Source organism: Dama dama, chromosome 14 (genome assembly GCF_033118175.1).
Source record: "Dama dama isolate Ldn47 chromosome 14, ASM3311817v1, whole genome shotgun sequence".
Classification (NCBI taxonomy): Eukaryota; Metazoa; Chordata; class Mammalia; order Artiodactyla; family Cervidae; genus Dama; species Dama dama.
The window spans coordinates 68,143,008-68,164,745 of record NC_083694.1 but is presented as its reverse complement, the minus strand read 5'-3'; the positions used below and the strand labels follow the sequence as shown (position 1 = coordinate 68,164,745).

Sequence of the window (21,738 nt, the reverse complement as noted above, 5' to 3'; positions counted from 1 at the left end):
CAGATTTATTACCTGTCGAGAAATAGGGCTATAAAATATATGTTATAATAAAGTCTTTTTTTTTTTAATTTAAAGAGGGTAAGCTTCAGTGTTTCCAAAATTTTGTTCATATCCACAAATGATATATTTACTATACTTAGTGTAAATCTGTTTTTATTTTTTGTTTTTCTGTACTTTGTTTCTTTGTCGTCTTTTGCAGGTACTGTACTAAAATAGAAATAAAGCTTATTTTGCTTATACTTATTTTGAATGTGAATAAAGTTCATCATATTCAAAATAATTTTTCCCCCAGGTGCTACAAAGTACACAGATAAAGACAATGGAGGAATGCTTGTGTGGTCTCCATATCATAGTATCCCAGATGCCAAATGTAAGTTTTTTGAAACTGAATGTCTATGTAAGTAGGGAATCAATCAACCAATTCAGAATGCAACTTATATTTGTTTTTGGCTCTCTTAGATCTCATAAGAAATAGTTTGTCTTTGTTTTATTTTGTTTTTTTGATGGAGCTTGCTATGTTAGAATGTTTTTGCTTTTGAAAGATAGTGGGTTGATCATTCCAATTTGTGTCAGGCCCAGGAAGACTGAAAAAACCTAGGATCTGATGGCATTGCTGCTTAAATCCTGAAGCAGGGGAGGGAGTTACAATGTAGACATCTGCACAGGCTATTCCTCAGTATATGAAGCTGTAAAGAAATGCCTTCAAACTTCCAAGAGCCCACTATCATTACCATTTTAAAGAGGAAAGGGGAAAGAACTGACTTCAGCAGCCATCAATCAGGTCATCTTTGTGCTCTCCATTTCTGGACGGAGACCTTCTGGATCACTGACCATGCACTTCTTGAATCATGGTGTGGCTTTAGACTTCAGTGTGATGTAGCGGACCTGATCCTTTGCGGCACATCAGATATAGGAAACGTGCAGGTAACAAAACTAAGATCCCCACCCCTCCACTCAGTTATCATTTGATTTATTAAAACAAAAACCACTGAACAGCTATTTTAGCAGCTGTAAAATAAGTTTGTCTTTTTAAAATATTTACCAAATCTCAAAAGATGTCCCATGCTGGTTTATTTAGTCCCATGAAAATTAGCAGTGTCCTATAAATCATGTGCACAGTATGTCATACTTATTAATGCAGTAAGAGAACTAAAAATTGAAAACTTATCTTGTATACCTGATAATTCTTCCTGTTTACAAGCTTCAGAATACCAGCAAGAAGTCTAGCTGGTAATCTAGGAATTAATGCCCTTGAGGTATTTTTAACTGAAAACACTAAATTGTATATTTTGTGTACTGAGGAACCTGAAAGAGATTGTCAGATTTTTTCATTTTAGTCTTTCTTATAGGCAGATGCTTTCATTCATAAACTGAGCATCAGAGTGTCATTGGCTTTTGCCTTTTTAGCACTATTTTATATAATGGTGTATTTCTTAGCAAAGTGGAAAACAAAATTCAGACAGCCAACATGTCCTGGCAGTGGTGCGTCCACCTGGAATATCCCAGTGAAGATCTAAGGCAGTGATTTTCATCCCTGGCTGTGCTTTGGACTTGCTTAGGGGAACTTTAAAAAAAATTTCTATTGATGTCTGGCCTCCACCTCAAACTAATTAAATCAGAAAGTTTAGAGGGTGGAGCCAGGACTTGCTATTTTAGAGCTCCTCTGCTGATCCTAAATGCATAGCCAAGGTTGAGAACCACAGGTTGATTGGTTTTATTTAACCTCCTGTTTATAGGACATTTTTGTGAATCAGCATGCATGTAGACCTGTCATATGTTTAAATACTATGAGTTCTAAATAGAAGATAGTATTTGGATTTTCTGCAAAGCTTGCAATCTTAGGGAGATACAGTAACACCCATACAAATCAGTTGTTAATCTAACAGCATTATTGTTACAATAGCATATTTATATATTAAACTGTACTGTACTATTAACATCAGCAAACTCTTAGAAAGTACTTAAAATGGGCCAGATGCTGCTTCAAGCACTTAACATATATTAGTTCATTTAATCCTAGGAGGAATAGTACTGAAAACAGTACTTTTTATCACTATTTATAGTGAAGAAACTAAGGTACAAAAACGTCAAGTTAATTGCTTAAAGTCCAAAAACAAGTGATAGGGCTGGGAGTCAAGTCTTGGTAGACTAGCTAGCTGTTCTCGGATCAGAATTCTTAACCGCTGCTTCTCAAAAATGTGCTTAAAGAATTTATTTATTTATATTGTATATATATGTCATCATAGAAGTGTGCTTATTTAAACAACTATTTGCTTGATTATAATAATTAAGAATGAAAGAAAATGGAATATATAGGTACCTTTTGTATAGCTAGCAGGAGGAGCTGAAGAAAATTTTAGGCATACTGAAGCATGTTTAAATTGTTACTATACTGGCAAAACTATAGATAAACCATCCTTTATACAGTAATCAAATATGGGAAGGTAAAAGCTTTGGGAAAACTCTAAACATGAGATGAGGTCTTAAATAGCTAAGTCTCGTTAAATAAATATTGCAATAGAAGCTACCTACCTAATATTTTACACTATAATTAGGCTCTGTTGGCTGACCACAGATTGGTCTTTTTATAATACAAAAATAATTAGTCATGTCAGTGAATTTAATAAGTATATGCTGTATGGTCGTGGAGATAAGGCATACTAAGTAAAATTTTAAACCAAGTGAGCTTCTGATCTGTACGTAGAAGTGAAAGTCTTTTTTATAATGTCTTATGGAAAATGACTTTGGCTTTTTTTTATCCCTAGAGTATAATTATTTTTAAATTTCGCTTTGTTAAAAAGCAAAGTCAAAAAAAAAAAAAAAGCAAGTTGATCACTTGAAAAAAAAAAAAAAGCAAAGTCAACCTGATGAAGTAAATGAGAATAATTAATTATATAACACTGTTTTGTTACAGTGGATGAATATATTGCAATTGCAAAGGAGAAACATGGCTACAATGTGGAACAGGTATGTAGAGAAACATTTTAATATTAAGGTTTGCCTCAGTAATTATCAAATCCAAAGAACATCTCATGATACTTTCTGTCTTAAGAAAGTGCTTAAGTTTGACCAACTTTATGAAAGTGAAAGTGTTAGTTGCTCAGTCGTGTCAGACTTTTTGCGACCCCATGGACTGTAGCCCATCAGGCTTCTCTATCTGTGGGATTCTCCAGGCAGGAGTGGGTTGCTATTTCCTTCTGTCGGGGATCTTCCCAACCCAGGGATCGAATGCATGTCTTCCAAATTGCGGGCAGTTTCTTTACTCTTTGAGCTACCTGGGAGGTTGTAGCAAAGTCTGACCTTTCATTGTTAAAGATTTTGCTTTTATAAACATTGTTTATCTCAAGGGCCTGAACATTTGTCTCTCAATACTTCTGTGGGTTTTTTGGGGGGTTTTTTTTGAGTTCTTAAAGAATTGAAAGCCTTAAGGATTACTCTAGCAAATACTTACCAAAAGGGAAAATTTTTTTAAGTAGAGGTAATTCTCTGACTTTTTAACCTAAAAGACCTAGAAACTAAACTTTTTATTTAAAGAAATATTCAAGATTTTTAAATTTTGAAGGAAATAATTGACAAAGGACTTAAAAAAAAAATTAGATAACTTTAAAAGGAGGTATATGTGGTATGAGACTTCCCCAGGTGGTGCAGGGCGCCTGCCAGTGCAAGAGACAAAGGTTCGATCCCTGGGTCAGGAAGATCCCCTCGAGGAGGAAATGGCAACCCACTCCAGTATTCAGGAAGATCCCCTCGAGGAGGAAATGGCAACCCACTCCAGTATTCCTGCCTGGAGAATTCCACGGACAGAGGAGCCTGACAGGCTATAGTCTGAGGCGTCACAAACAGGACTGAGCAACTAAGCATACACACACACATGTATGACATATGGTCCATTATCCCTAGTAAAATGGGAATGTAGAACATGGAAAGTGAAAGTAAAATAGACATTCTTAAATTTCATTTCAACTAAGTATAAAAATCAACCTCTGTCAGAATTAATAGTAAAATAAGTGAACTTTCTGTTACCTGGATTATTAAGAGCTAATTTTATAGTTAGTAACATGGTTAAATTATAGAAAATCATTTTGGTGAGATTGAGATGTTAATCTTTATAGTTAACTTTTCTGTGAGTTTTGAAAACTTTGATTATGTATTTTGTTTTTAAGCCTTGACTTTTTACTATATGATAAGGTTAATTCTTTGAAATGTGACTCTATATATGTTCATTTTCATGTTCATTTTCAAGAAGTATTACCAGAGTATTACCAAAGTGAGAAATTAATGCTGTTTAAAAAGTTGCTATCTCTCCTCTTAAAAAATAAATCTTTATCCCCTAAATGATACTCAGGCAGTCAGTCAGTCAGTTCAGTTGCTCAGTCGTGTCCGACTCTTTGCAACCCCATGAACCGCAGCACAACAGGCCTCCCTGTCCATTACCAGCTCCCAGAGTCCACCCAAACCCATGTCCATCGAGTTGGTGATGCCGTCCAACTAACTCATCCTCTGTCGTCCCCTTCTCCTCCTGCCCTCAATGTTTTCCAGCATCAGGGTCTTTTCCAGTGAGTCAGCTGGCCAAAGTATCAGTACCTTACAGTAAAGATAAAGGTGTACCTCTTAAAATAGAAGAGAAAGTTGTTGAATTGTCAGAAATTATCCATTTCAGGTTTTCCTATGATTTGGTAATAAAGTCGTTGAAATTATTAATATGCCTTAAAGTAATTCTTTGTGTCCATTATGATAATAAAGAACTTTAGAAATATACGTGGTAAAATAGTGTTAAAGTTGCTTACTTCTTAGAAGTGTTTAGCCCAGAATACTTCTAACAGGCTAAAACATAAATATTTCTCTACTGAGTCTTGTCTGAGCACTTCTAGTTTTATGTTATAATTGATAGTTTCATTCAAGTATTGACTTACAGGTTATTTTTCCTTTTAGCATATTTTTCCCTACACTTGAAAAATGAATAAATGTGAGTGAAAGTCTTGATATGAGCCTACAGACCTGCTTTAGTAATTATAGCTACTCTCCTCAGCTCACTTTTTCCTAGATTCTACAGCAGATGTGATATGTAAGAACATTTACTATTCTGAGGCCCTGATTTGAAAGCAAGAAATGAACTCTGTTACCTGGGTACCCTGATTAAAAGCCCCAAACTGAATGTATCTTCAGTTGAAGTCATAGGCTTAAGACTTTAACCTGATTTGTGTTGAACTCTCTCAAGTGTGATGGAACATAAGTCCATTAAAACCAAAGGGGAATGATTTCTCTTCAAAGGCACTTGGCATGTTGTTCTGGCATAAACATAACATTGAGAAGTCCCTTGCTGATCTCCCTAATTTCACTCCCTTTCCGGATGAGTGGACAGTGGAAGATAAAGTCCTATTTGAACAAGCCTTTAGTTTTCATGGGAAGAGCTTTCACAGGATTCAGCAAATGGTATGGTAATTTTGCTTTTACTGTGGTTCATACCTGAGTGATACCTAATTCTGTTGTTAAACACTTCCTAATTATTAAATACAAAAAAGTTTTCCAATCTAATTGTTAAAAATATTTTGAAATAGAAATATTTGCTTATAGTCTTATTTCTACAACTACTCTTAATACGTGATCATTATGTTCCATTTCATTGTAATAAATTACAATTATGGTAAGTATATATTTAATAGACTTACTAAATAAGTTTATCATTTCAGGAAAAGTCATATAATTTCAGTTTTATTAAATGTTTCATTTTTAACAGGATTTTATTTTCAAATTTATATTCCTTTGGATATGAAAACTGTTGATAGTTAGAAATTCTGTATCATTCAATGTTGTTCAGGGACTGTTCCTTTTTTTTTTGAAAGAAAAACTGCTCTTTATTTCTAGCTCTTAAATTTTTTGTGTTTCTAGTCAAAATTGTATAACTCTGAGAAGTTGCTGCATTAAACTCTTTTAATTTGAATTTTGGAAATTAGAAATGTTTGCAGATATATCTAAGTGTCTTCCATAATCAAAAAGAACATTTTTAATTGGAAGAGTATGTCCAAGTTTGTCAATATGACAAAGTAGTGCATGATCATTAGTCCTTCTAATATCCAAGTCTGTTTGTATTATTTATCATCTTAAAGCCTGGATTTAAAACAAAATGATATTGAATCACTTTTCTTTAAAACATTATGCTAAGCAACAGAAGCCAAACATAAAAGGCCACATATTGTATGTTTCCACTTATATGAGATATCCAGAATAGGCAAATCTGTAGAGACAGAAAGTAGATTAGTCATTGCCAGGGTCTGGGTTAAAGGGAGAGTAGGGAGTGACTGTTAATAAGTTTAAGGTTTCTGAAAAAAAAAAAAAGTTTAAGGTTTCTTTTTGAGGTTACAAAAATGTCTGAAATTAAATAGTGATAGTTGCACAACTTAGTGGGTAAGCTAAAAACCTCTGAATTGTACACTTTAAATTGGTGAACTTTATGATATATGAATTATAAATCAGTTTATAAAAATCCAGTTTACAGAGCGGGTGGAAAGAACAGAGTAACGCTCTAAGAAAACACATGTGGACTATTAACCATTTTGCTGTGGACTTCTGGGGCCGTGCTCATCATATTAGTTTGCGACATCCTTCTCTTCCTTTCTCTGCTCAGAATAAACAGGAATATTTATTTACAAATATCAGTGACATAGGTATGGTGGGATTCTATGACTGTTGCTGCACTTTTTAACTCTATAATTCATAAAGGTACCTGGGAAAATTTTGTTGGTCTATGCTTTTGTTTGCTAAGTATCAAAGAATAATATCAGAAATATTATTCTGTTAATCAGAGTTTTTGAAAAAACTTGCTGATATTAACATGATTTTTTTTTTTTAAAGCTTCCAGATAAGACAATTGCTAGCCTTGTGAAATATTACTATTCCTGGAAAAAAACTCGATCTAGGACAAGCTTAATGGATCGCCAGGCTCGTAAACTAGCCAATAGACATAATCAGGGTGACAGGTAGGTTGGATGCCTTTATATAGTTACAGGTATTGCTTATATTTCCTAAGGTAGAATAGTGATCACAATTGTAAATGCTTCTTATCCTTATATTCCTGTTTCTGCTCTGACAGGAAGAACTGAGTGATCAGAAATTTTCATAGTAAGAACTTTCTTCAACTCTTTAACTGTTAATCATAGTCAGCAAACCTTTCTACTGAGTTATATTTGAATTGTTTTTAACTAATCACAAATGTTTCCCTTTAGTATTGATGAATTCAGTACATATATTTAGACTATATTTGAAAAATATATTCAGGACTTCCCTGGTGGTCCAGTGGTTAAGTCTCCGTGCTTCCACTGCAGGGAGCATGATTTGATCCATGGTTGGGGAACTAAGATCCCATATGCCAAGCTGTGCAGTAAAAAAGTAAGGGGGGAAAAAAAAGAAATATATTCTCTGGAAGATGGTCTTTCCACAGTTATCTGAATAACTGAAGTCCACATTATTGTAGCTGTGTCTTTGTGATAGTATAAAAGATAGTTTGCTTTCTGATTTTTGTCTGTCTTTATCCTCCAATTGGAGAACTGAAATAATAAATATTAGATCAAATTAATATGTATGTTCTTTCTCTCAAATGATATTTCTTTCTAAATATCTTTCCTATTAAGTCTCTGTTTTTTAGCTGGAAATGTTAGCTTAAATGATTAATTAATGATTAATGTTAGCTAAAAGTATAAATGTTTCTAAACACTAGAGGAATCTAAATTATGAAAGCTTGTTTTCCTAAGGATAACTCCTGGGGAATATTTAGTAAAATTACTAGGTAGGTATATTGCAGTTTGATAAGAACACTGGAATAGAATAAAAAGAAGTGAGTTAAATGTATTAATCTTTGTTTCTTTTCAGTGATGATGACGTGGAAGAAACACACCCAGTGGATGGAAACGATAGTGATTATGATCCCAAAAAAGAAGCCAAGAAAGAGGTAATGATGATCATTAGAGTGCTTGTAATTGTTGTACAAATTCACTCGAAAAAAATGAGCAGTACTTCATATTAAGAAAAGCATTTTTATATAATGGATTAGAAGGTAGTAAATTTCAATGTTAATTGAAGTTTTTTGGAAAAGCAAAAACATCAAGAACTCCAATTAGCCAGTAGTTTAAGTAATTTGGGGATTATCTCATCCATTCAGAGGTATAAAAGCCCTCCTATGATGCCTGTTCTTTTTTTTTTTTTGGCCACTCTGCCTGACTTGTAGGATCTCAGTTCCCTGATCGGGGATTGGACCTGGGCCACAGCGGTGAGAACTGGGAACCCTAACCACTGAGCCCCCAGGAAACGACCCACAACACCTGTTCTTTAATCCATAGAAGAGAAGTAAAATCACTCTCAGACAGTATTAAGTGTAGAATATTTTTTTGGAGAATATTTATTTTATTCCATCTTATAACAAATTAGAAATTAGTGCCAGGTACACTGACAGCAGTGAGAATCGAGAGCTGCCTCAGAGGAAGAGATGGAAGAGTTCCCAGCTAGAAGTGCAGTCACACTCCGCAGTTTAGTGGTAGTGGTGATGGCTGAAAATCTTATATACATGCTCATTTATTAAGGCAAGGAATTACATAATTGTAAAAAATATATAGACCACATGTCAGTGGGTAAAGGCTTGTGATGTATAGGCAACTTGTGAAAATAACATTGAAAACTGGAGACAGAAACGTGACTTCATCCAACTTAATGACTCACATTCCTCCTCTTAAGGAACTCACTGCCATGGCCCGCTCTGGCACTTGTCTTTCGTCAGTGAAATTTGAAAAATTCTACTCGGCTTGATACTTTACTGATTTTCTTACTACTGCTAAATGTTCTCAGATTCCCTGATTGCTTTGTTTTTTCCCAAGCCTCTTTGTCTCCCTGAACCTTAGACCAATGGCCGTTTCCTTAAGTTGCTCTCTTCTTAGTGTCTGTAACTCCCTATTTCTCTCACTCTTCTGCTACTCCTTCTCTAACCCTGTAAACCCACAGTGCTGGATAAATTGCTATTCTTGGTCTGGGGTTACAAGAGAAGATTACACAATCATGTACATTGTTGCTACTTGCGAAAAATAGTTTTCAATCTCAGTGTAACCCTTAGCATCTCTCAATTTTTAACCTGTAATTTTCTGTTTTTTCCATTGGTAAAATTAAAATAATAGGTTTGTTCTGACAATCAACTAGGTAATATATATAAAAGCATTTATTATAGTACCCAGTACATAATAAATCTTGAATAAAATTTATTGTGTAAGCAAGTATTTGAGCATTCATCCTTTTCTACTTATCACCTATTGCCTCTCCTCTCCTCTCTGAAAAACTCAGCAGATAACTTCACTTTCTACTTCAAGGAGAAAATATCAAGCAGGAATGCCCTTAAATTCCAGCCCCTCCCCTGACTTCTGTGCTACCACACTACCCTTTTTATCTGAGTATGTTTACACTTAGGACATTATATTAAAATTATTGTTTAAAAAAAAATTATTGTTTTTTGCCCATTAAGCTGTGAACTCTTTCAGGTCAGGGCTTCTGTAACCCTGGAACATCTGATACCCCCTAGCACTTTACACAGTACTCATTTCCCACTTCCTTGCTGGTGCTTGGTAGGATCAGACTTTTAAAATGTCACAAATGCAGTAATATGAAATTACAGAATGAACAGTCTGTGCTGCATGCCTCTCTTTCACAGGAAGAATGGTCCCTCCCCTTGTTCTGTATAATTTCATTGCTAGTTTGATCCTACCTGTCCCTGTATAATGCCTCTAGGACCTTTTCCATCAGTTTCTCTGTCATACTTTCAGCCTTTTCATTGCAGCCCAGAAGTATGCTCCAGTCTTTCATTTACAAGCGTCACTATCTACCTTAGCATTCCTTCACTCTTTGAGTTCGCTTCATTCCGCTTGCTGCCCCTTACTTCTCTCAGACTGCTGACAGGTCAGCAGTGACCTCCTTCCTAACTGCCACATCCAGCGACAGGTTACTTTGCATTCTCCTTGTGCTTCCTGTATTAGTTCAAGTTACTGATCCCTCCCCTGTTCTGAAAATCTGGGTTTGACTTTTACAACACCGTTCTCTGATTCCCATCAATCTTTTTAACTAGTGTTCGTTAGTTGCTCAGTTGTGCCCAACTCTTTGCGGCCTCAAGGACTATAGCCTGCCAGGCTCCTCTGTTCATGGACTTTTCTAGGCAAGAATACTGGAGAGTATCCTTCTCTGGGGGATCTTCTCGACCTAGAGATCAAACCTGTGTCTTTTGCACTGGCAGGCGGATTCTTTGCCGCCGAGCCGGCGTGGAAGCCACTTTTAACCATTGTATCTCAGTTTTAGTGACTTCTTTTTCTCTTTCTCAATTACTCTGTTCATTGTGTGATTACTGTTTCTAATTCTCTCTCTCAAATAACTGTAAATTTTATTCTTTTCTCTTTGGTCTTCTAGGTGACTGCCTTATTTTTAGGTTCTCATCTCTTTGAATTACTGACATTTTCTGTCTTATCTTAATTTACCTTATCTCCAGACTTTGCACCACACCTTCCAAGTCCATTGTCTACACTGCTGTCAAGACAGCCTTTTAAAACCAGATTTACTGCGTGCAGTTCCTCTGGCTTTGTCCATAGGATAAAACACAGTCTTTCCAGTTAGACATTCTCCACCCTACTCTGTCGTTTCACATTACTAAGAGAGCTTCAGGTAAGCGTTTTAGCGCCCTGGCTTTTGCTCTTTGTTGGTCTGTTTTTTCTAGCATTCCCTTTCTTCCTGAATATGCCTGGCAAATTCCTGGTAACTCTGCAATATGTAGCTTGTCTATGAACTCCCCTTGCCTTATGTTGATTTGATTGCTTCCTTGTTTTTCTTTAAATCCATTGCAGTCCTCATTGAGCTGAGTGGTACTTGTGTACATCTGATCTCCCCTCACCTGCCTGCCTGTCCCTGAGTTGTAAGCTCTTAAGGAGCAAGAAGTGAGTCTTCACTGCAGGGCCCGGTGCATAGTAGGCATTCAATCAAATATATTTTAACAGATAAGAATATACACTATAAACTCTTAATTGCTGTACAAATATGAGAAATTGGGGATTTGCGTTTAGTTACCTAGGAAACGTGTGTATGTGGAACACTGTTCTGTTCAACCGTGCGAGATGATACTTACACATTTGGTCTTTTGTTTGTGGGTGATCTCCTCCCGTTAGCAAAAGACAGTGAGGGGAGTAAAATTTAAAAAGTGTTAAAAATACACAATGGAATGTTACTCAGCCATTAAAAAGAATACATGTGAATCAGTTCTAATGAGATGGATGAAACTGAAGCCCATCATACAGAGTGAAGTAAGCCAGAAAGATAAAGACCAATACAGTATACTAACACATATATATGGAATTTAGAAAGATGGTAATGATAACCCTATATGCAAGACAGAAAAAGAGGCACAGATGTACAGAACAGACTTTTGGACTCTGTGGGAGAAGGTGAGGGTAGGATGATCTGAGAGAACAGCATCGAAACATCGAAATATTATCAAGTGTGAAACAGATTGCCAGTCCAGGTTGGATGCATGAGACAAGTGCTCGGGGCTGGTGCGCTGGGATGACCCAGAGGGATGGGATGGGGGTTCAGGATGGGGAACACGTGTAAATCCATGGCTGATTCACGTCAACGTATGGCAAGAACCACTACAATATTGTAAAGTAATTAGCCTCCAACTAATGAAAAAAAGAGAAAAAAAGTGTTAGAAACATGCTACAGGGTTGTGGTCCAGGGCTGGCACTGTGTGTCAGCAGGTTTTCTCAGTCCTCTGCTCTTTCCCAGATGATAGGGGCACCAGACAGGGAATGATGCTTTAACATTGCCTTTAACACAGAGCTGCTTCTGCAAGTTAATGACGCGTTATATGGAAAGGTTTTTATTTTTAACTTTTAAAAATTATGAAACCATATATACCATAGACTGTGTACAATTTGAAGACTAGTAGTAAACACCAGTCTGTCCATCACTGAGCTTAAGAAGAAACAGAAGTCCTTTGGTTTCTTTATTGCACCCCACTGCTTTCTTTCCAGTGGGAACCTGGAAGGAAATCGTATGCATCCATTGTATGCATGTGCCACCGCTTACCTACTCTAATTAATGGACATTGTTTCTAGCTTCTTATTATTATGAACACTACTGATAAGAGCATATCCTGGATACACACATATAGAAGGGCAGCTCTGCAATAGCAGTTCTCAACAAGGTTTAGTATTACCTGCATAAGGGACATGTAAAAATTATGGAGGTGTTTCTGGTTGACGGACACCCTTAGCATACAGTGGGAAAGGGATGCCAGCTCTCCTGAAGTGCATGGGGCAGATTGTTCCACCGAAATACCAACCATGACTTAGTGAGTAGTAATACCCAACAATTGTTTGGAGTGGCATTACTCTATTTAGACTGTAACCATGTTTAACTTTTCCTGGGTGTATGCGAGCTAAATCGCTTCTGTCGTGTCCAACTCTTTGTGAGCCTGTGGGCTGTAGCCCACTAGACTCCTCTGTTCATGGGATTCTCCAGGCAAGAATACTGGAGTGGTTCCATCCCCTTCTTCAGGGGATCTTCCTGAGCCTGGGATCAAACCCACGTCTCTTATGTCTCCTACATTGGCAGGCAGGTTCTTTAGCACTAGCACCACTCTATTTTAGACTATAACTGTGTTTAACTTTCCTAGATAATGGCAAATCATTTTCTACATTGGATTTACTTCTTCTATTGGCTATGAGAGTACTCATTACTCAACTTCCTTGCCAATACTTCAGGACTTCCCAGGTGGCTCAGAGGTAAAGAATCCATGTGCCAATGCAGGAGACATAGGTTCAGTCCCTGGACCAAGAAGATTCCCTGGAGAAGGAAATGGCAACCCATTCCAGTATTCTTTGCTGGAGAATTTCAAGGACAAAGGAACCTGGCGGGCTACACTCCACGGGGTCACAAAAGAGTCAGACACTACTGAGCACACAACATTCACTGCAAATACATTATATGATAAGACTTAGAAGATGTTAGAAATCTGATCATCTGAAATGGTATCTCTCTGTGTTCTCAGTTCATTCATCAGATTACTAATGAGGCTGATTATTTTTCCATCTGTTTATTATATATTATTGTGTCTTTTTTTAAAGTGCTTATTTGTGTTTGTTTTTTATCTGTTGGTTTGGTTTTGTCCTTTTCTTAAAGAGAATGTATGAATTTTTTTCTTACTGAATTTCTTATATATTCTAGATACTAATTTTTTGGGTAAGTGTGTTGCAGAGATCTTTTAGCAGTTCTTGGTTTATCTTTTTTTACTCTACATGCTTTGATGAACAGCTATTTCATCAAAAGTACATAAATACTCAAATTTCAATATTCTATCTTTTTTCCTGTAAATTTTAAAATTTTGCTTTTTACACTTATGTCCTTTATCTGTCAGTAATTAGGTTTGGTTTACATTGTCAGATAGAGACCCATTTTTTTTTTTAATGTAAAAAATGAAAATGAGTTCATCTCTTTCAACTCGTCTGCCATATCAGCTTTATCATGGATGAGGTTTCCATATAAGTATGGCTCTCTAGGGGCTTCCATGGTGGCTTAGACGGTAAAGAATTCACCTGCAGTGCAGGAGACCCGAGTTCAATCCCTGGGTGGGGAAGATCCCCTGGAGAAGGGAACGGGAACCCATTCCAGTATTCTTGCCTGGAAAATCCCATGGACAGAGGAGCCTGGCAGGCAGTCTGTGGGGTTGCAGAGACTCAAACATGACTGAGTGACTAACATGCACTATCACTGGCTTTTTAGTCTGCTTCTCCTGTCAGTTGCACAATAGTTAGTATAACTTTATAATAAACCTTGATAGCTGCTGGGAGAATTCCCCTTACTTAGTAGTGCTTCTTAAGGCTTCCTTGGCTATTTTTGGACCTTTATCTCAAACTTCAAAGTAGGAAAGCCCTACTTGATATTCCATTGAATCTATATATAAACTTGAGAGAAATGAAATCTTTTTACCTGTTTGTAGATTAGTTTGCATTTCCTATATAGAGGTTTATATTATCTGAAAATAATAGCATTTTTATTTCTTTTCAATCCTTGTAATACTTTTTATTTCTGCCCTTACTGAACCGGCTAGAGTCACCAGTGTAATGTTGAAGAGAAGTTAATAATAGCAAATATTTTTGTCTTATTCCTGACTTTAGAGAGAATAGGTTTCAGCATCAAGTAGGATGTTATTGAAGGTTTCGGACTTGCTCACCTGACTGTCAGCTAGCATTCCTGTCTAGCCTGGTGGTCCCCTAGTAATCCGGCTTCTTACCATGGCTGGTTTCCTCCAAAGTAACCATCCCCAAAGCACAGAAAGAGGTACCTAGCAATTTCTGGCCTAGCCTTGCAAGTTACTTAGTGTCACACGTGCTGCATTCTGTTGGTTATAAGTGAGCTACTGAACTTGGTCCAGAATTAAGGAGAATAGGATAGAGAGTCTCTCTTCTCAGTGGTTGGAATGTTGAGGCATTTGAGGATATGTTTTAAAAACCTCCAAATGTAGAATGTTGAATTTTCATGAATGTTGGATGTGTGCTTGAGAATAATATATACTTTAATTGTTGATTATAGTTTTTTTTTAATGTGTCTTAATTTAAACTTGTCAGTTAGTATGATTCAAATCAATATTCTGTTACTGCTTGCCTGCTTGCTAGTATTGGTTTTGTTGGTGTTTATGTGCTTATCTGATGGATTGTTGAAAAATAACTATATTTTGAAGCTATTATTTATTAGATGTGTAGAAACTGTTTTGTTGAATTTGAAACTTATCTATATATAATGATCCTTTCACCTCTTTTGATGTCTTCTGCTTTTGAAGATTATTTGTCTGGTATAGCTCTATCTGCCTCCTGAGAAATCTGTATGCAGATCAAGAAGAAACAGTTAGAATCGGACATGGAACAATAGACTGGTTCCAAATTGGTAAAGGAGTATGTCACGGCTGTATATTGTCACCCTGCTTATTTAACTTATATGCAGAGTACATCATGTGAAATGCTGGGCTGGATGAAGCACAAGCTGGAATCAAAATTGGCGGGAGAAATATCAATAACCTCAGATATGCAGATGACACCACCCTTATGGCAGAAGGCGACAAAGAACTAAAGAGCCTCTTGATGAAAGTGAAAGAGAGCGAAAAGCTGGCTTAAAACTCAACATTCGAAAAATGAAGATCTTGGCATCCAGTCCCATCACTTAATGGCAAATAGATGAGAAAACAGTGGAAACAGTGCAGACTTTATTTTCTTGGGTTCCAGACTCATTGGTGATAGTGACTGCAGCCGTGAAATTAAAAGACACTTGCTCCTTGGAAGAAAAACTATGACCAACCTAGGTGGTGGTTTAGTCACTAGTTGTGACCAACCTGGACAGCATATTAAAAAGCAGAGACATCACTTTGCCAACAAAGGTCTGTTTAGTCAAAGCTATGGTTTTTCCAGTAGTCATGTATGAAAGTGAGAGTTGGACCATAAAGAAAACTGAGCACCAAAGAATTGATGCTTTTGAACTGTGGTGTTGGAGAAGACTCCTGAGAGTCCCTTGGACTGCAAGATCAAACTAGTCAATCCTAAAGGAAATCAGTCCTTGAATATCCATTGGAAGGACAGATGCTGAAGCTAAAGCTCCAATACTTTGGCCACCTGATGCGAAGAACTGACTCATTAGAAAGACCCTGATGCTGGGAAAGATTGGGGGCAGGAGGAGAAGGGGATGACAGAGGATGAGATGGTTGGATGACATCACCAACTCGATGGACATGAGTTTGAGCAAGCTCCAGGAGTAGTTGGTGATGGACTGGGAAGCCTGGCCTACTGCGGTCCATGGGGTCACAAAGAGCTGGGCGTGACTGAGCTGAACTGATAGCTCTGTCATCTATCTCTTGTTGCGTTTGACCGGTGTATCATTATTCCTTACTTTCAACATTTCTGTGTCCTCATATTTTAAGTACCAGTCTTACAGGAACAGATATGTGGTATTTTTTTATCTAGAGAGTTTAGCCCCTTTATACTGGTCATGATTGATATTTGTGTTTTTGTTATTTCTTATTTTTATCTTCTATTTGACTTACTTTCTTTTTGGATCAAGAATTCATCTCTTGTTTGATTTTTTTCTTATTTTACTCTCTACTAATTTGGAATGTTTCTATATTTCTATTCTTACTGTGTACTCTGGAAATTTTATACTGCATATTTAACTTTTAAAATCTAATTTTGGTGCTCTCAATGAGTTTCTGGTTAATTTAAGACCTTTAAGATGCTTTGACTTTAGCCACTACCTTCTTGTCTTATGTGCTATTTTTTTTCCATTTTTAGTTACACCTTATTTTTTTAATATATCACATTAGACATATAGTCAATGTTATATTTACTAAGCTAACAAGAAATTTACCCAATTTTTAATACTTAAAATTAATTTTGCTTACCTTTCATTCTTGAATCTTAGAACTTTCTTTGAAAATAATTTTTCTTTTTTCCTAACTGTATCTTTTACAGATTAATTTAATGACAGTCTTATTATGAACACAGTCAGTTTTGGAATGTCCAAAATGCCTATTTCTTAAACCCTTAGTTTTGCTGGGGTTAGACTCTTAGGTTGACCGATATTATTTGAAGATATTATTCTGCAGCTTTCTGATTTCTATCATTGCTTTAGAGAAGTCTGCTGTCAGGCTAATTATCATTCCTTTGGAGGTAATTTTTAAAAATTTTTTTATTGATTTACAATATTTTGTTGGTTTCTGCCATACATCAACATGAATCAGCCATAGGTATACGTATGTCTCCTCCCCCTTGAACCTCCGTCCCATCTCCTACCCCATCCCACCTCTCTACGTTGTCACAGAGCACCTGATTTGAGTTTCTTGCATCATACAGCGAATTTCTTCTGGCTGGCTGTTTTACACATGGTAATTTATATGTTTCCATGCTACTGTCAATTCATCTCACTCTCTTTTCCCCACTGTGTCCACAAGTCTGTTCTGTTTGTCTGTATCTCCATTGCTGCTCTGCAAATAGGCTTATCAGTACCATCTTTCTAGATTCTATATATATGTTAATGTACGATATTTGTTTTTCTCTTTCTGACTTACTTCACTCTAAAACAGGCTTTAGGTTCATCTACCTCATTAGGGCTGACTCAAATGTTTTCTTTTTTATGGCCGAGTAATATTCCATTGTATGTATGTATGTACCACAGCTTCTGTCAATGGACATCTGGATTGCTTCCTAGCTAATTTCAATGGTGCTGCAACATCTCTTTTCAGTTATGGTTTTCTTAGGTTATATGCCAGTTAGTGGGATTGTTGGGTCATATGGTAGTTCTGTTCCTAGTTTTTTTTTTTTTTTTTGTTCCTAGTTTTTTAAGGAATCTCCATAATATAATGTCATTTTACATTCCTACCAACAGTGCAAGAGGGTTTTCTTCTCCACATCCTTCTTTGGAGGTAATTTAACTTTTTTTCTTTGTCTTCTTTTATGATCTCTTCTTTGTCTTTAGTGTTCCATAGTTTCATTTTGAAGTATATGGCTTTGGATTTCGTTTTTTTGAAACTTTGGATTTCCTTGTACTTTCTGAATCCTATCTTAAGTTCTGTAAAATGCTCATTTGTTGAGTCTTTGAATCTAAAGTCTCCTTCATTCTCTCTATTCTTTGTTTTGAGAATTCTTTTAGACATGTAATGGATGTTTCACATGTCTCTTAACCACTCATGTATTCCATGTCTTTCCATACTTCCATGCTACATTTTGGGCATTTTTCTCATAGGTGCATTCAGAGTCACTAATTTTCTTTTGAGCTCTATCTAGTCTGCTCAGTAACCCATCCATTGAATTTCTAATCTGATTTATAATATTTTTTATTTCCAGATGTTCTATTTGTTTTTTTTTGCCTGTCTGGTCAGTTTTGATGGACTTATTTCTTATAAGAATATTCCATATTTTCAATTCTTTTTTTCTTTGTACATGTATAACATCTTTATTGTATTCTCTTTATCCAGTAATTGTAACATTTGTGATCTTTGCAGATACAATTCTGTTGTTTTGCCTTCTGCAGTGTTTTCCTCGGGAGACTTGTTTGGCAGTTTGTAGTTGTGAGCTTATTTTCCTTGGAACATGTTTGTTGAAAATTTTCAAGACCTGCATTTACAGTGCATTCTTCTAAAGACAGCTTGCATTTACTTCTGCTAACTGAAAGCCCTACCAACCTGAGATACTCTAAAGTAAATTTTTGATTTGGGGTTTTTCAGGCCAGACAGTTAATATAAATTTAGTCTCCAAACCTGTGGCTAGGGATTCTCAGGAAAGACTCTTTTTGAAAGTTTCTTTGCTTTCCTTTCAGCCAAGGTTGAAGTGGTCTTGTCTTTCTTTAAATCATCCTCCCTTTGCAGGGCAGGGTCAGTTTTCCTACTTTGCGCGATGTTGGAGGCCCCTCCCCTTCCAGAGTTCTGGCTTTCATTCTTGTGCTCTTCACCTGTTGTCCATTGTCCTTTAGGCAAGTGTCAGCTCCTGTATCCTTGCTTATCTCTCTAGATTCTTGCTTTCTCATCATTTCTGGTCTTCACTTCTCTGCCAGCTTAGAAATGAATTTTAAAAGATTTTTAAAAAATACTTGATCTAGCAATTTTAGGAGTGCTATACTGGGAGGATTTTCCCTAAACATCAAATCTGTCATGTGTTGCTTTGAATTGAGTTTTAAGGAACAGAGTGAATTACAGTACTGGGTACTATATAATTATAGTATGACTTTTACTCAGAGTTCCTTTTCTAATGAATTGAATTATTAAATCTATTCAGTATATTGTCTTCAGCCTAATGGGACACAGTTTCTAATGGATTCCTATCTTAGAAGCACAGAATAACATTGTATTTTTACATCACACTTTTTAAGAATATTGCAGATATAATAATGAAATCCTACTTAAGAGTTCATGGTGATCATTATTAGAGCTTTTTAAACCTCTTCCAAGTGAAAATTTCAATGTTATTTTATTCACAGGTAAATAGACTTGGAGTTTAGAAATGTTGTTAGTATTAAAATAATCTTGTGCTCTTTTTAAGTTTTAGAGGCATAGTTCTCTTTCAACAACTCTGAAATGAGAATAAAATGTTATCTCTTTTTTACCAGTTGTCTGATCTACCAATTGTCATGATTCCTAATTTGCCCTTTTTTACTTTCTTTAAAACTTCGCACTTAGTAAGTTGTAGCTTACCCCCGCTCCCCCTTTATTGCTGAGAGAAAATATATCCCACCCCTTTATTGCTGAGAGAAAATATATCCCATCTTGAAATCGTGAAGCAAACTAAAATAATGTAAAATCCACCTTATTTTTTCATTTGTTCATAGTCTTCTGGGCATAGAAACCTAACATTTTATTGAGTGGATTAATGAAACATACGTTATGTTGTATGCTCATTTCCCCCTAATTGATAGTTGTTATATGTGTGTGTGTGTTTGGACTCACATAATACAATTGGTTAGAAGTATTTAATAGGTGCACTTAATGTAACAGATACTTCTATTAGTAATAGACTGTTTCCAACTTATACCTGTATGCAAACCCAGATGACCTATTACTCTTTTTTCTTCCAGGGTAATACTGACCAGCCTGTCCAAACTAGCAAGATTGGACTTGGGAGGAGAGAATATCAGAGTTTACAACACCGCCATCATTCTCAGCGTTCTAAGTGCCGTCCACCTAAGGGCATGTATTTAACCCAAGAAGATGTGGTAGCTGTTTCCTGTAGCCCCAATGCAGCCAACACCATCCTGAGGCAACTGGACATGGAGTTGATCTCTTTAAAACGTCAGGTATTTTATAAAAATCATTATTTTTGATGATTCTGTCCATTTTGCTTATTTACTTTATCCCTGTAAACTCAATTCTTTTACAGATTATCTCAACCACTCAGTTACATAAGCTTTATCTTTCTTATTTACCTTGTTTTCAAATTATAAGGTGCCACTGAGTATTTTAGATTTGAATCCCAGCATTGCTACCTGTTAGCTCTGTGATGTTGGGAAATAATAGGATATGCAGATGACACCACCCTTATGGCAGAAAGTGAAGAAGAACTAAAGACCCTCTTGATGAAAGTGAAAGAGGAAAGTGAAAAAGCTGGCTTAAAGCTCAACATTCAGAAAACTAAGATCATGGCATCTGGTCCCATCACTTCCTGGCAAATAGATGGGGAAACAGTGGAAACAGTGGCTGACTATTTTTTTGGGCTCCAAAATCACTGCAGATGGTGACTGCAGCCATGAAATTAAAAGACGCTTACTCCTTGGAAGGAAATTTATGACCAACCTAGACAGCATATTAAAAAGCAGAGACATTACTTTGCCAACAAAGGTCCGTCTAGTCAAGGCTATGATTTTTCCAGTGGTCATGTATGGATGTGAGAGTTGGACTGTGAAGAAAGCTGAGCGCTGAAGAATTGATGCTTTTGAACTGTGGTGTTGGAGAAGACTCTTGAGGGTCCCTTGGACTTCAAGGAGATCCACCCAGTCCATCCTAAAGGAGATCAGTTCTGGGTGTTCACTGGAAGGACTGATGCTGAAGCTGAAACTCCAATACTTTGGCCACCTGATGCCAAGAGCTGACTCATTGGAAAAGACCCTGATGCTGGGAAAGATTGAGGGCAGGAGGAGAATGGGATGACAGTATGAGATGGCTGGATGGCATCACCGACTCGATGACATGGGTTTGGATGGACTCCGGGAGTTGGAGATGGACAGGGAGGCCTGCGTGCTGTGGTTCTTGGGGTCGCAAAGAGTTGGACACGACCGAGCAACTGAACTGAACTGAAGCTTCCATTTTTTATTTATAAAATTGGAGATAATAATCTTACTTCTCTTGCAGATTGTTGAGAATTATTTGAAATAATACATATGGATTGTCGTCATTAACAGCAGTATTATTTAAAAGTTTCATTAGCATAATCAGGTCGTGGATAAGGTTTTAGAGTCAGTGATCCTAAGTTCCGAACCTAGCTACACTGTCTACTTCCTGCACAACCCTAGGGGAGCTGTTTAACTTCTCTCAACTTCAATTTCTCTGTCTTAAAATAAGGATAATGGTATTTTGGTTGAGAGGAATTAAACAAGGTAATATAGGGTAAATGCTTAAAACATTAGTGCTTTGCATAGTACGTACTCATTAATGGTTGTTATTAGGTCTTCAGTCTTTCTCTGGCTTTTCCTTTATTTATTTATTTCTTTTGTTGTTTTAAGTCTGGGCTTTCTTGGTATAAATTAACCAACCTTGCCAGTGACTTCTGAGTTTACTTCCTAAACTGTGGCTTTTCTCCAAAGCTCTATATTTCTAACTACCTGGTAGACATCTCATGTAACCCCCAAAAGACTTTTTTTTCTGTTCCTTGTTTGTTGAAACATCTGAAATTTATCTTTAACTCATCCCTTGCCTATATTACTCTCTCAGCACACACAAACTCAAGCGGTAGATTATTTTATCTCTGAAATTTCCTTTAAATCAATCCCCAGCTTTTTAATCTCATCCCTACTACCCTTGTTACGGCACTTATCACCTCTTTTCTGACTGTAACTATCATGTTCATTCTCCTTGCTATCTACCTCTTCTCAGTCCCTTGTTACACATTTTATCAATGTTATTCTTTTAAAATACTAGTGTTATCAAGATCATTCATTTTAAAATGCTTCATGAATTCCTACTTGCCTTTAGCAGGTTAT

General features: G+C 36.5%; 1 protein-coding gene across 5 annotated transcripts in view; it reads left to right on the top strand.

The window, feature by feature from the left end:
* Positions 1-21,738, top strand: part of RCOR3 (REST corepressor 3) — a 53,299-nt gene that overhangs the window by 9,387 nt on the left and 22,174 nt on the right. For 4 of the 5 annotated variants that reach the window (XM_061161022.1, XM_061161019.1, XM_061161023.1 and 1 more), the window contains exons 3-8: positions 293-370; positions 2,915-2,967; positions 5,272-5,433; positions 6,853-6,977; positions 7,867-7,945; positions 19,621-19,839. In XM_061161022.1, coding sequence (XP_061017005.1) covers positions 293-370; positions 2,915-2,967; positions 5,272-5,433; positions 6,853-6,977; positions 7,867-7,945; positions 19,621-19,839 — 716 coding nt within the window. The remainder of the gene's footprint in view (positions 1-292; positions 371-2,914; positions 2,968-5,271; positions 5,434-6,852; positions 6,978-7,866; positions 7,946-19,620; positions 19,840-21,738) is intronic. The other variant, XM_061161021.1, reaches the window with a different exon arrangement.